This window comes from Nicotiana sylvestris, chromosome 12 (assembly GCF_000393655.2).
Source record: "Nicotiana sylvestris chromosome 12, ASM39365v2, whole genome shotgun sequence".
NCBI classification, from domain to species: domain Eukaryota; kingdom Viridiplantae; phylum Streptophyta; class Magnoliopsida; order Solanales; family Solanaceae; genus Nicotiana; species Nicotiana sylvestris.
The window spans coordinates 35,622,740-35,638,104 of NC_091068.1; the positions used below are offsets into that span (position 1 = coordinate 35,622,740).

Below are 15,365 nucleotides of genomic sequence, written 5' to 3' on the forward strand. Positions count from 1 at the left end.
TAGTGAGACACAATTACAGGGTGCAGAATAGGGTGACTGATGCATTGGCAAAGGAGGGAGCAAAAATAAGTTTTTTGGGAAGAACTACCATGCTATCAGTTCCTTCGAAGTTTGCAAATAAATTGTTTTGACCAGACATCCTAGGAACTGAAGTAATTAGACATTTTTTGGCATGTAATATTGATAAAATGGAAGAAAACATGTCTGTAGTAGGGGGATCTGTAGTAGGGGGATTGCAATATCCCCGGTTAACCAGCACTCTGTAACGCAGATTTTAATATATATATTCTCCCTTTTGACCCAAAAAATAAAACAATAAGGATTAACATCACTCCTGTCACCCAAAGCCTAAAAGAATATACTTCCTCTCTCCCACTCACAAACTCATTATGAATCCTTACAATTGTTCCAATGTTTAATAAAAAGGTGTAGTACACATGATATGCATATGAAGATTTCAGGTGCTAACCATAATGTAGCATGTTCAAAGGATTGCTCATTAGATATCAGAATTAATTAGTGTCAGATATCCAAGAAACTATTAGAACCCAATTTTTTCTGGAGGGGGTTCCTCGGGACAGTAACCAGTATCGAAGCATAAAAAGCACTTATTGCGGGTAAAGAAATAAAATAAAACTGTGGCAGCAAGATTACATATTCAATACCCAAATCGCGTAGTAGAAGTTCAGTGTAATAAACAGTACCGATACAAGTAAACAACCTCTTAAAATACATCAAACAATTGTCATACACAGATCATGCTACATAAATTAAAACGTTCAAAAAGAACACCATCCAGGCATCAGGTGGAAAAGACATGTATATACATGGAAAAATAAACCACCTGATTGCATAAAAAATGAAAGTCACAGAAATTTCCAACAGCAAATGAGTACTCACATGTGCTGGTATTCAGGATTAAATGCAAGACCCTCCCTGTAAATCAGCTCTTTCATTTGTTCCTCAGTAAGGGCGTGCTGTTCAAAATCGAAGTTAAAAGGAGTCATGCAAACGGGCTCGTCGCTAATATCATGAAGCGATGTTAGGTAAGGATGTGCAAGCGCATCTTCAACTGAAACCAAAAACAAAATGCAGAGTAGAGGAATCAGTATGTAGCGAAGACGTATGCTGTTAAACGATGCAAATATGGAGATTTGATTGCAGTGTGATTTCTGATAAGTGCCGAGGATAAAAAATATTAGTATATGATAACTGTGAACACCAAAAGATGGAGGTATCACAACCCAAGCATGACACGTATTGTCCATTTTGGGCCTAGGCCCGCACGGATTTGTCTTTTGGGCTATGCTACATTGAGCCCCAAAAGCGCGCGTACCATGTGAACGTGCCTTATATAGCTCTTCACTTTCCTCTCCCATTCGATGTGGAATTCGCTTAAGGTGACATGTGCACCCATTCTTCAGAAGCTTGCAAGCCTAGCTTGTCAGTCCTGCTTGACTCGCCCTCATCAGCCCGCCCTCCGTCATGGGCGTCACAGGAGGCTAGCCATAACGCCTTTCCAAATTCCAATCATGCCACAAATCACTTAAAGCAATAAGCAGTATACTACAAACCATAATTCATTACTTGAGAGACCAAGAAAACCACACAGTACCCACAGAACAAATAGTAGCACTTTCCCAGGCCAGCATATAGTCCACAAAAGAAGATCATACTATTCTATGTTTAACAATTCTCAGTTCTTAGTTAATGCTCAAAATGTTACAGAAAACTCTATCAAAATTGTTTTTTTGTTTTTTTCTTCTTTTCTTTTTTGAAACTCTAGCAATTCCAGCCAATATTCGGGCCTAGGGTAGGGTGAGGTTCATCAAATTCTTCGATATAGAAGGCGTCTTAAGATCCCAAGAATTCTAAGCTAGAGTACTGCTGGCGAGGACTGAAATATGGTTGCACTGTCAGCCATCCCAAGGCGAGGCCACCCATCTTGTTTGTCCTTTATTTAATTGTTTTTTTCCTTCTTCTCTTTAGAGTTAGTTGATCTTATATTAAAGCATGTTTCAACCTGACTTTCACTGGGGACTGCCTTTATCCCATACCTGGATGAACTGTTTTAACCCTAGTGGCCTAGTAGTAGACTGGTCTTTCCTTGGCCCGTTCAAACTCTTCTGTCCATCACATCTAAAACCCTTGAATCAGTGCCCAATCATTCTTTTGATGACTCACGGTCGGAAGAGTTTGTAACTACGTTCTTCTCGTTGATAAAGAGGTGGACATACACTTGTTAAAAAACAAGTACAGAGAGAAAAGACATATTTCCTCTCATCTCCTAATCAAATTTCTCTAATTCGAGAAGCAACATATTTCAATAGCCTAGGTAGGAGAAACAAGTATTCACAAAACAAACATGTTATTCACACACACCCTTGTACTTGTCATCGCAATTATAGGCCATGTTAATTTCTAGTCTTTAGAGAAAATAATTATTTTTGGTCTAAAGATCAGTTTTGCTTTTTATTCCTACCCATGAGTATCTAATCAAGATTAACAATACAGCAGTTGCTATTTGTCACAAGTAGTTATTTTCTGCAGGAATGCTATGGCTGCCTAAAGAGCAATGGATATTTATATCTTATGACTAGGGGTGGCAAAAGGCCAGTTCAGGTCGAATATGGCCGGGTAAAAATGGGTAATGCCAAAAAGAGTAAATTATCCGACCCGACCCATATTTAATACGGATATAAAACAGATTAATCGGCGGATAATATGGTTTAACTATATTATCCCTGGCTTTTGAATATGATCACTTTTGGGAGAATTCCTAATCTCCCAAGTTTGAGGAACACCCAATTTGAGTCTTTACAAATTTAAAAGTTAAATTCATTAGTTATCCATTGGTTATCCATTTTCTAAGTGGATAATATGGTTCTTAACCATATTGGACCCGTTTTAAAGAAGTTCATTATCCAACCAACTTTTTAATGAATAATAATAACAACATACCCAATATTATCCCACACAGTGGGGTCTGGTAGGGTAGTGTGTACGCAGACCTTACCCTACTTTGACTAATATGGGTGGATAACTATTTTCTTTTAACCATTTGCAACAACTACTTATGACTAATATTATAACCTAGAAAGCTTTATGGTTACGATAGGACAGAAACTCCCTTCATCTAAGGACGGAAAAAACAATTTGCTCCACCCCCTTTCCGTATAATTTGCTCCTTCCACTTTATAATGCATCTTCACACATCTATGTACGGATCATGCTCATATGTGCAACCAATTTACAGAAACAGTTTCACTCTTGTTCCACAAATTAATTTTGTTTCATCCTTTCTGACTGTGAAAAGGCACGGGAGAAAATATGATATATTGATATTGTGTGTGATGCAATACAAGAGGTGCTATTTATAGCTACTCTATACAAAGGGGATACTACTCCTATTCCAATGTGGGACAATTATATAGCTATCTCTAACATTTACATAGCTATCTCTAACACTCCCCTCAAGCCGGAGCATATAAATCATATGTACCGAGCTTGTTACATATATAATTAATGCGAGGACTAGTGAGGGACTTGGTGAAAATATCTGCAAGTTGATCATTTGATCTCACAAACTTTGTAGTAATATCTCCTGAGAGTATCTTTTCTCTGACGAAGTGACAATCAATCTCAAGGTGTTTAGTTCTCTCATGAAACACCGGATTTGATGCAATATGAAGTGCAGCTTGATTATCGCACACAAGTTCCATCCGACTGATTTCACCAAATTTCAACTCCTTGAGCAATTGTTTGGTCCAGACTAGTTCACATGTTGCCATAGCCATTGCTCGGTATTCTGCTTCTGCACTAGACCGAGCAACTACATTCTGTTTCTTACTTTTCCAGGACACCAAATTTTCTCCTACTAAAACACAATATCCAGACGTAGAACGTCTATCAGAAGGTGATCCTGCCCAATCAGCATCCGAGTACCCAACGATCTGCTCGTGACCTCGATCCTCAAACAGTAATCCTTTACCTGGAGCCGATTTTATATACCGGATAATGCGGACAACTGCATCTCAATGACTATCACAGGGAGAATTCATAAACTGACTTACAACACTCACAGGATAAGAAATGCCGGGCCTAGTCACTGTGAGATAATTTAATTTACCAACCAGCCGCCTATAGCTTGCAGGATCGCTAAGCGGCCCCCCTGGTCCAGGCAGAAGTTTAGAATTCGGATCCATCGGCGTGTCAACAGGTCTGCAACCTGTCATCCATGTTTCCTCAAGAATGTCTAACACATATTTCCTTTGAGAAATAACAATACCTGAGCTAGATTGAGCAACCTCAATACCTAGAAAGTACTTCAATCTGCCTAGATCCTTAGTTTGAAAGTGCTGGAAGAGATGCTGCTTCAGATTAGTAATACCATCCTGATCATTGCCCGTAATAACAATATCATCAACATAGACTACCAGATAAATACATAGACTTGAAGCAGAGTGGCAATAAAACACAGAGTGATCAGCTTCACTACGAGTCATGCCAAACTCCTGGATAACCGTGCTGAACTTACCAAACCAGGCTCGAGGAGACTGCTTTAGACCATAAAGTGACCGACGCAAGCGACATACAAGGCCACGAGACTCCCCCTGAGCAATAAAACCAGGTGGTTGCTCCATATAAACCTCATCCTCAAGATCACCATGAAGAAAGGCATTCTTAATGTCCAACTGATAGAGGGGCCAATGACGAACTGCAGCCATGGATAGAAAAAGGCGAACTGATGCCACTTTAGCCACTGGAGAGAAGGTATCACTGTAATCTAGCCCAAATATTTGAGTGTATCCTTTGGCAACAAGACGTGCCTTAAGTCGATCAATCTGGCCATCGGGACCAACTTTGACTGCATAAACCCAACGACAACCAACGGTAGATTTACCTGAAGGAAGAGGAACAAGCTCCCATGTACCACTTGTATGTAAAGCAGACATCTCGTCACTCATAGCCTGTCGCCATCCTGGATGAGACAATGCTTCACCTGTAGACTTAGGGATGGAAACCGAGGACAATGAAGATATAAAAGCATAATGGGGAGATGACAGACGATGATAACTCAAACCAACATAATGAGGATTAGGGTTTAGTGTGGTCCGTATACCTTTTCGAAGTGCAATCGGTGTACTAGGAGCAGGATCCGCAGTAGGAGCCGTGTCAGGTGCAGGACGAGAACCAGATGGGCCTGATGTAGGGCGCGAACGACGATGATAAGTCAAGAGTAGTGTTCCTGTGGCTGGGGAACTAGGAGGGATAACACTGGACTCCTCAAAAGTTGGTATGGGTGAAACCTCTGTGGTTGAAGGTGGAGGAGGATTACTAAACTCCTCAAAAGTCGGTATAGGTAAGACCTCAGATATGTCATGGTGGTCAGCAGAAGTGACATCAGTTGTGAAGAAAGGTTTAGACTCGAAAAATGTGACGTCAGCTGACATAAGGTACCTATGAAGATCAGGTGAATAACAACGATATCCCTTCTGAACACGAGAATAACCAAGGAAGACACACTTGAGAGCACGAGGAGCTAACTTATCTTTCCCCGGGGCTAAGTTATGAACAAAACATGTGCTCCCAAAAACCCGAGGTGGAAGAGGGTATAAGGCTGACTGGGGAAACAATATTGAATGTGGAATCTGACCCTTGATGGGAGATGAAGGCATCCTATTAATCAAATAACAAGCTGTGAGAACTGCATCGCCCCAAAAACGCAGCGGAACACGAGACTCAATTAGAAGTGTGCGAGCAGTCTCAATAAGGTGCCTATTCTTTCTTTCTGCAACCCCATTTTGCTGAGGGGTATAAGGACAAGATGTCTGATGAATAATTCCATGAGAAGACATAAACTGCTGAAACTGAGAAGATACATATTCTAAGGCATTATCACTGCGAAAAATGCGGATAGAGACACCAAATTGGTTTTTGATTTCAGCACAAAAACTCTGGAATATAGAGAATAACTCAGAACGATCTTTCATTAAGAAAAGCCAAGTACATCTTGAGTAATCATCAATAAAGCTAACAAAATAACGAAATCCCAAGGTTGAACTGACTCTACTAGGACCCCATATATCAGAATGAACCAAGGAGAAAACAGACTCTGCATGACTCTCAACACTACGCGTAAAGGAAGCTCGGGTATGTTTCCCAAGCTGACACGACTCACAATCTAATCTAGACAAACTGGATAAACTAGGCACCATCTTTTGAAGTTTGGATAAACTCGGATGTCCTAAACGTCTGTGGATTAGATCTGGAGGATCTGTAACTAGACATGTTGTGGAAGGACTGAGCGAGTTAAGGTAGTAAAGACCTTCTGATTCACGACCTGTACCAATTGTCCGTCCCGTACTGCGGTCCTGCATAATAAAAGAATCATCAATAAAATATATACCACAATTGAGGGCACGAGTCAAACGACTAACAGATGCAAGACTAAAAGGACAACCAGGAACATAAAGAACGGAATCTAGGGTGATAGAAGACAATGGGTTGGCTTGTCCAACTCCTTGTGCCTTAGTTTGACATCCATTGGCTAAAGTAACAGTAGGAAGAGACTGTGAATATACAATATTCGACAAAAGTGATTTATTACCAGAGATATGATCAGAAGCGCCTGAGTCCATGACCCATGGTCCAAGAGTACTAGACTGGGAAACACAAGCAAAAGAATTACCAGCAATAGGAGTGTCAGTCTGGGCAACTGAGGCTACTTGTGGAGATGTTTGCTTACTTGCTCGATACTGAAGGAGCTCATTATATTCTTCTTTAGATACAGAAAAGCCCTGGTTACCTGTAGTCTCGCTCTGAGCAACGTAGGCATTTTTGGGTGGACGGTCATTTAAGGAATAACACATTTCGCGAGTGTGTCCAAGTTTGTGACAATAAGAACACTTGGGTATAGATCTCCCAAAACAACCGCCTCCTCGTCTATTCTCCATAGCTTGAGATGCCCGAACATCCACTGTCTGGGATGCAAGAACAGAGGAATCAAGTATCTGTGATGAAATCACTGGGTGACTTGGTGCTGCAGCAAGGCGAAGTAATCGAGAGAATAATTCATCAACTGTAGGGACAGTCGGACTCGCCAAAATCTGGTCTCGTACTGAATCAAGATCATGAGGAAGTCCAGCGAGTGTAAGAACTAGAAACATTTTCTGTCGCTGCTCTTGTTGTTTTGACACACTAGCAGAAACTGGCATCAATGTCTCAAATTCCTCCATGACTGCCTGTACCTGACCCAAGTAAGTAGACATATCTAATTCTTGCTTCTTTAAGTTTGTCATCCGTGATATCACATCATAGAAGCGAGATATATCATTAGTGTATAACGTACGAGCCTTTGCCCAAACCAAATAACATGTCTGGAATGGCCGAAACAAAGGCATCAACTTAGAATCAATAGAACGCCACAAGATGCTACATAATTGAGCATCAATTTTTGCCCAAAGCGCTATCGCCTTTTCATCTCCTTCGCTAGACTGTTTAATCAGATGATCTTGCACACCTTGACCTTTACACCACAACTCGACAGATGAAGCCCAAGCTAAGTAGTTTGAACCTCCCATTAAAGGTTCCGAGGTAATCATAACATTAGAGTTTCCAGAACTCATGCTTTTAGACCCAAAAACATCAATTCCCAAAGACATCTTGTAAATTATTACCAAATAAGAGAAATAATCAACTGTAATCCACTGAAAATAGAGTAAGGAACACTGAACCAGAATAGTAAACTACTGTAGCAGTTGGAAAGTTACTGTTGCAGCCGGAAAATATTCAAAGTGGTCGGAATGAAATAAAAACAGTAGGGGTAGGATCGGAATTACCAGAAGACCCAACTGTTCTGAAGGAACTTTTCAAAAAATGGCCGGAAGTCAACTTTTTGAAATCACTATTCACGCCGGAAAAATAAAAAAGTGGTCGGAATTTGGTGTAACCTGGATGGGTAGGCTCGGAATTGCAAGGGAAACAATCTGTCCTGAAGAGTCGTCGCCAAAAAATGGCCGGAAGGTGGCCCACGCAACGTTGGAACTTCGCCGGAAAATTTTCTTTGGACAGCTACAGTACCGCCGGAGATTTTCACTGGGATTTGGTCGCCGGACAGTGACTACTCTTGTGGTAGTGTTGGATTTTATGCACAACACTGACCGAGACAAAGCAGACGCAAAACAACTTTGAAAGTCGCCGGAAAAAAGGGTTCCGGTGACTGATTTTACTTCCCGGAATCGCTGGAATTTATGCACAGCGATAAATCTCTCACGATAGCTCTGATACCATGTGAGAAGGCACGGGAGAAAATATGATATATTGATATTGTGTGATGCAATACAAGAGGTGCTATTTATAGCTACTCTATACAAAGGGGATACTACTCCTATTCCAATGTGGGACAATTACATAGTTATCTCTAACATTTACATAACTATCTCTAACACTGACAAAGCAGATTTCCAATCTTACTAGCATCAGCAGGAATAATAAATCATAACACGCCTGTTTTCTTCCATAGGCATGCAATGACGCTAAACTTTCCATATTCCTCCAAAAGATTGAATGATATCTAATACGTCTGGAAAATAAATTTTCACCACTACATAGCATGAGCCAAAAATAGGCATCTAAAGTCTAAACTCAGCGCTTGCGAGAATTGATACCTTAATCCCTTGCCAAAAGGCAGATAAATAAGTACTTAGAATGGAACAAAATCATTGTATTTTTCCCATTTTTTTAAGGTAAATAATTTAATAAGAAGCAAACCGAAGTGGGAGTAAACCCCTAGCATCAACAACAAAATAACCACTATTTACAATAATAAGCTGCATGTCAAAGCAATCAGCGGATTGTTAGAGGACTATTGTTATCCGTCAAGTATAATTATGAGAAGGTAAGAATCCTACCACAGTATACAGATAAGAAGATATACTTTTGGGGGGTGATCTCCCACAATTATCATTATGTAGTAACTTTATTTGTCTGACAAGTGGATAAATATACATACTAGCAAAGACACGCAAGTATCTTCTATGCATAAAGGAAAAAGTTAACATGCAGATACAGAAATGAATAATGCAGCTAGTAGATGTCAGGGGCTCCTCACCGGTAATTCTTCTTCTGGGATCAAATGTCAACATTTTCTCAACAAGATCAATAGCAGCAGGGTTTACATGTGGAAATTTTTCGACAAAAGATTGTCGACGGTAAAGAGGAAGTTGTCTGATGTACCGTTTTGCATTCTCATTCAAAAACTCCATTTCAGCCTCAGATGGGGTGCCAATCAACTGCAGAGAAGACCCTCATAAGAATAAATTTTTTGAATAAGGTAACATTCCCTCATATGAATAACTTAAGTATGAACAATCACAGCTGAGCATGATCTTAAATATTAGAGAGCAAGTCTCAGTCATTGCAGTAAGCATTATAAATTTATAATACAAATAATGATGCTTAATCCAGGGGTCAGATCATCTCGTCAATAGTTGGAGAGGTCTCATTCAAATACTCAGTTTGGACCTCGGGAGGAGCTAATCAACTGCAAATAATTCCCTCATATGAAACTAATATTGCAGAGTGCTCTATGTCATTGCACTCAGGTGTAAAAATCAATAACTTAAAAGATGATTAATCCAAGAACCAAATCATCTTGGCAATAGTTGGAGAGGGGAGAAGAGGTTAGCAACTTAATTCATTGTATCTTGTCGACATTTAGAAAACACTGAACGCATCCATATCCATTCTATGAAAAAGTAACATATCATGTTGCTCCTTATCAATGCTCTAGATGAGCAGGCTGTTAAAAAAACAAATGCTCGTTCACTCCATACTTCCTTCTGGTTTCCTAGATCTACAACCTGATAGTATTCTCCATTTCTAGCTAGATTTGCACATAACTAACTAGTAGTAATCATTTTTTATGAGGACTAACTGGCAGTAATCATTTTTGATGAAGACTAACTGGCAGTAATTATGAACACTAAAAGGTGACACTGGGAAAAAAGGCAAAGGTATACAGCATAGAGAAAAGTAAATGTTTAGGGGGAAGGTTGGAGATGGTTTGGTAATAAATTCTGACAAAAAAAAATACCTCCATAAGCAGACGTAGCTGATGTACATGATCTCTACCAGGAAACAGAGGCTTTCTGTCCATTAATTCCATGAAAATGCAACCCACTGACCATACATCAATAGCTGCAGTATAGTCAGATGAATTTAACAACAGCTCAGGTGGTCGGTACCATCTTGTCACAACATATTCGGTCATAAAGTCGGTTTCAGAAGTGACACGAGCTAGCCCAAAATCACATATCTTTAAATCACAATTGGCATTCAAGAGGAGATTGCTAGGCTTCAAGTCCCTATGCAAAACATTTGCAGAATGTATGTATTTCAACCCACGGAGGATCTGATACAAGAAATACTGCACCAAAAATATTGACTAATTAATATACAGCTGAATTTTGGCAGATTAAGGCACCATAATATGTATGTATGTATGTATAAAAGCAACGCTGACTGATACGGAGATAGAATAATAAGAAATATAGACAAGATAACTAACATAATACATCATTACAAAAACACAGAGTAAACTTCTGTATTGTTCAGCATAACAGCAGATATAGCAAGTGTATGTTCTTGGACAGTTTTCACCGAAAACTAAAATAACCAATATAAGATGCAACACTTAAAACAGATAAAGCAATGAAGTGTGTATTCTTGGATTACAATTTCATCAAAAACTGAACAATAACCAATATAAGATTTTAAACTTGGACCATACTTCGACAACTAATCTCCATCGAAGAATTCTCGAAGTACCAAACTTACATATATTAACTACTTAGTTCACATAGTAAACCATTTAGCAACCATATTGTACTTAGAGTCTTATTGTAATTTCTTTCATGTTCAATTATGGAAAAGAGAGCTTAGAAATGAGATGGCTTTTTATATCATTCTCTAGCCTCTCACTATTACTCTAAACTCTTATTCTCTTCTAAAGATTTACCGTTGACCTCTCTACCATGGCTACCCTCTCTTCCTCCTCCGCCTCTATTTCTATAGGTATCTAATGTTACATCTAGAAGTAAGATGATTTGTTATGTTGTTTATACACCAGCAATATATCACTGTTACATTTTTTATTAAGAAAGTACAATAAGTTTATTCCTAAGAGGCAAACCTATATAAAGAGTATATCATACAAGAAATATACATTTATAACACGTCCATAGCATCAAAGACTAGTTGGTTTTTTATAAGAAGCATCAAAGAGTAGTTGTTGATGTTTTCTTTAATGCAAAATGGTGTGATTAACTTACAAGAACAACTAGAAAAGTTTAAATAATTTCAAGAACACTTCTTTGTATGATTCACACTTTGTTTAAAGAAAGAAAGCCTTCTATTATAAATTTTGGGTAGATCAGCCAGGAGACCACATTAGTTTATGTTTAGGGTAGAGTGTCTACTTCACATCTCATGGGGTGCGGCCCTTTCCCCGACCTTGCGTGAATGCGGGATGCTTTGTGCACCGGGCTGCCTTTTTCTACCCTATTGGTGAATTCATAAATTGATACTTGGGCAATCAAGAGAAAAGAAAAGAAGGATAACCCAAGCACTTTCACATTTTCTTTTGTCCAGTATTACCAAATAGCTTCACCTAATGTTTTGATATATGCTTCCACAATTACGTTGGTTACACTCTAACAATCTTATTTCAGCACTTCCAAACACTTGAAGCTTTTCCTAGCTTCAAAAGGGCAGCAATTGTACAAAAACGGATGATGATGGTTATATGATCTATGTCCTAATCTGTACATGCTCCTTACTCTGGACGCTACAAGCAATTAAATTTACCTTACTTTATCCCGAGAAATAATTTAAGGAATAAAGAGATTAATGTTGATCAAAAAGAAAAATAGAAAACTATCAAGAACAACACTACTGTGTCAAATTGTCTATGATTGACCATTACTACCAATCTTCACTTGACGATTCTACGGGGATATAGTAGATTTGCACTCACTAAGATTCATCCTAAAAACGACAGCAAAGTGCCCTCCTAAACATTGAAGATTTTCCTAGCTTTAGAAGAGTACTGATTATAAGAAAATTGATACAGATGATAATATGATCTATGTACTCATTTAAATAAGGAAAAAATGAGCATACCAACCATGCAAAGAAAAGGAAGAAAGATACAAACAGCATACTGCTATCAGATGACAATTACTAACAATTTTCAGTTGATATGTCTAAGCGGAAATCATAAATTTGCAGTCAATTAATGCTCACCGCCTCACCCTAACATGACAATGAAAAGCACTCCTAAACATTTCATGTTTTTCCTAGCTTTAGAAGGGTACTGATCCTCTGAAACTAAAGATGATAATGTGATCCACGTCCTAATCTAAATAAGAGGAAAAGAGCAAACTACCAATCAAAAGAAAAAGAAAAAAAGATTGAGAACAGCATACTGATGAAGCTAAATTGTCTACTATTGAATGTCACTACCACTTTCCATTTGATATAAGTGAATACGATAGAATTGCATACCCACTGAAGTTCAACATAGAAATGACACCAACGAAATATAAAAGTGAAAAGGGCATGGATTTTTATTCATACATTTCAGCACTCAAAGAAGAGGATATATGAACATCATTTCCATCGAATGAGAAAATGCTAATGTTTCTTGTTAAAATGTTGTAATCATGCACAACGAAAATGAATCATTACAATTCTGGAAAACAATACTACAACTAAAAGCTTCAAAAATGATCACATAAGAAAAAAGGAAGTAAGAACAATGCTTACTCCCATCAACACAAGGATTGATACATGTATTATCCAACTCCACCATGCAAAAGGAAAATAGAGAAAAGAGCAAAGAACCACCAAATATTTGAAAAGCTTGTTACATCAACCAATTAAATTTAATTCAAGAATAATAAGCAAATCTTATAAGCTTTTAAATAATTGGATACTCCCATTTCAGTAATGTTCTAAATGGCACCTGGAGAGAATAAAATAATCCTAATTCTAACCTGACAATGTTCTTCTGATAATCCCTGATTAGAGCGAATAATTTGATGGAGATCAGTGTCCATGAGCTCATATGCAATGTAAACATCATTGAATGCTTCTCTTTGAGGCGGTGGAATTATATCTCTGATCGCAACAATCTGCAAGGCAAGATGCTGAATTAGCCTTAAAATACTCCTTTATACACACACTATGTGATCTAATGTTTCTTTTTTCTTATGAAGCATCTAACTCCCAATTGTAAATAAAGTAGCTCCATCTATTACTTGAAAATATTTATAATTCTATATGCATTCCTTATTGGTCGACAGTTTTTTTTTAAAAATGATTGTTTTTTACAGTATTATTCAGTTGAAAAAGGAGGAAAAGAGAACCAAGACTTCGTGTCATAAGCGATACTAGCTACAAAAATTATTTTATCTTTATGTCATTATAAATAGAAAAAAAATATTACTCCTCCATTCTCACCATAGTAGGTCAACGTAGCATTATTTCCTTATTAATTAAGTAGATCATTAAGCTGATAACAGTGAATCAAGTGAATACGTTCACCATCTATATCGTTCCAATTTTATCAAATGTCCCTAAAAGGAAAAGTGAATACTTTCAAAATCACTCTTTATTCCATCTGATATAGAAATACAATACTCCCTTTATCCTATTTTATCTGACATTCTTTCCTTTTTTGTCTATCCTAAAAAGAAATATTTCTACCCTTAGAAACAATTTAACTTTAAGTTTCTCATTTTAACCTTAATAAAATGATGTATAGCCACACAAATATCTATGGCTTGTATTAGACCACAAGTTTCAAAAGTATCTTTTTCTTTTTTAAACTTCGGGTCCAGTCAAACACCATCACATAAACAGAGACGGAGGGAGTATAACACAAGCAAATGTTTCCTAACCTTTTTCTGCAGATGGTAACATTAAATGTTTCCTAACCTATTCCACAATTTAATTTTGTTCCAATAAGTAAATTAATACTAAGAAAAAAAAGGGATCACTCACTGACATTTTCATGATCCATATGTCGAAGAAGCTTAATCTCACGCAAAGTTCTCTTGGCATCAATTTTGTTATCAAAAGCATTCGCGATTTTCTTTATCGCAACATGCTCATTCGTCTCCGAATTCAAAGCAGAACTATCACAAATACAATACAAAAAAAATTATTTTCATCAATCAAAAATCAACATAATTTTTTTACAAAGGCAAGTCAACGGTTTAGAAAAAAGGAAAAAATTTACCAAACAATGCCATAAGCTCCTTTACCGATGGGCATAATAGGTGGCTTATACTTTGCAGTAACTTCAAATATATTACCAAAAATATTGTATTGAATAAACCGGCCGCCGTGGCTTAACGTCGCCGGAATGTTATCGATTCCAGCAACCGGCTGTGGCGGAGGAGCTGGTTGCTGCGCCGCGTCCGACATCACGGTGTCCGCTTGATGAGCTGGACCATCCATTTTAAAGAACAGTAAACCCTAGAATCAAATTTGCACTTTTTGATTTCAGTTGTTTTGCTGTGTGTGCTTATATATGTGTGAGGAAAAAGTGTAAATGTGTGAGGAAAATGTGCGTGTTGTTGGGGGAAGTGAAGTTTGGGGTCAAACAGATCTGAATCGTGAAAGGTGATGAAGAGAAACACGAAGGCCGTTTGTTGTTTTGCTTTTGCCTTTTCTCATTAACAATTACTAGTATTCCTACGCGCGCGTTGCGTAGAGATTTATGAAAATAAAAATAGTATAAAATTTACTTGAACAAAAAAGCATGATAAAAATCTAATTTTATAATATTTATTGGCTTGTTATATATTGTGAAGTTTTTTGTCTTTATAATATTTAAGTACATAATCCAAACATATTATATGTTTCAAACAAAGAGAATATCAAGATTTAGCCTAAATAATATTTACTTAAAGCTTCATGCTAACGCTGTAAAGCAAATTTTGGGGCTTTACCGTTCTTAGATAAGTCTTTGTCTACTTGCACGAAGAAATAAAAATGTTAGTGGCACATAGACTATTGAAAATTTTAAGAATAACTTATAGACTTGATGTGAACCAAATTTATCTTGGCATCTCTATTTTTTGCTCTTGACCAACGCGGTATTCTGTTTGTGCTTATCAAGATGAAAAAATAAGTAAAATAGAAATGTGTTGAGTTATGCAAATGTAATAGTTTTCACTTGTAAAAAAATTAAAAAGGTATAAAAAAAATTGAAATCAATACAATTTTAATTTTACAGAAAGTAAATCAAAATACACACTAACTTTGCTCAAAGTGCACTGCCTAATTTGCTAATT

General features: G+C 37.5%; 1 protein-coding gene across 1 annotated transcript; it reads right to left on the reverse strand.

The window, feature by feature from the left end:
• Positions 1 to 626: 626 nt before the first annotated feature.
• On the reverse strand, positions 627 to 14,773 carry LOC104232325 (mitogen-activated protein kinase homolog NTF4). The gene is made up of 6 exons (XM_070165028.1): positions 14,306 to 14,773; positions 14,072 to 14,201; positions 13,059 to 13,196; positions 10,097 to 10,429; positions 9,113 to 9,293; positions 627 to 1,072 (listed from the first exon to the last, which is right to left on the reverse strand). The coding sequence occupies exons 1-6, from the start codon at positions 14,524 to 14,526 to the stop codon at positions 897 to 899; spliced, it is 1,179 nt and encodes a 392-aa protein (XP_070021129.1). The 5' UTR covers positions 14,527 to 14,773; the 3' UTR covers positions 627 to 896.
• Positions 14,774 to 15,365: the final 592 nt, after the last annotated feature.

What these genes read in the sequence shown, in the direction of transcription:
- LOC104232325 (XM_070165028.1), bottom strand. Translation starts at nt 14,526, where the DNA reads ATGGATGGTCCAGCTCATCAAGCGGACACCGTGATGTCGGACGCGGCG. An exon ending in GACATATGGATCATGAAAAT is followed by an intron (nt 13,197 to 14,071) that starts GTCAGTGAGTGA and finishes CTTGCCTTGCAG; the next exon opens with ATTGTTGCGATCAGAGATAT. An exon ending in AGCTACGTCTGCTTATGGAG is followed by an intron (nt 9,294 to 10,096) that starts GTATTTTTTTTT and finishes TCTTCTCTGCAG; the next exon opens with TTGATTGGCACCCCATCTGA.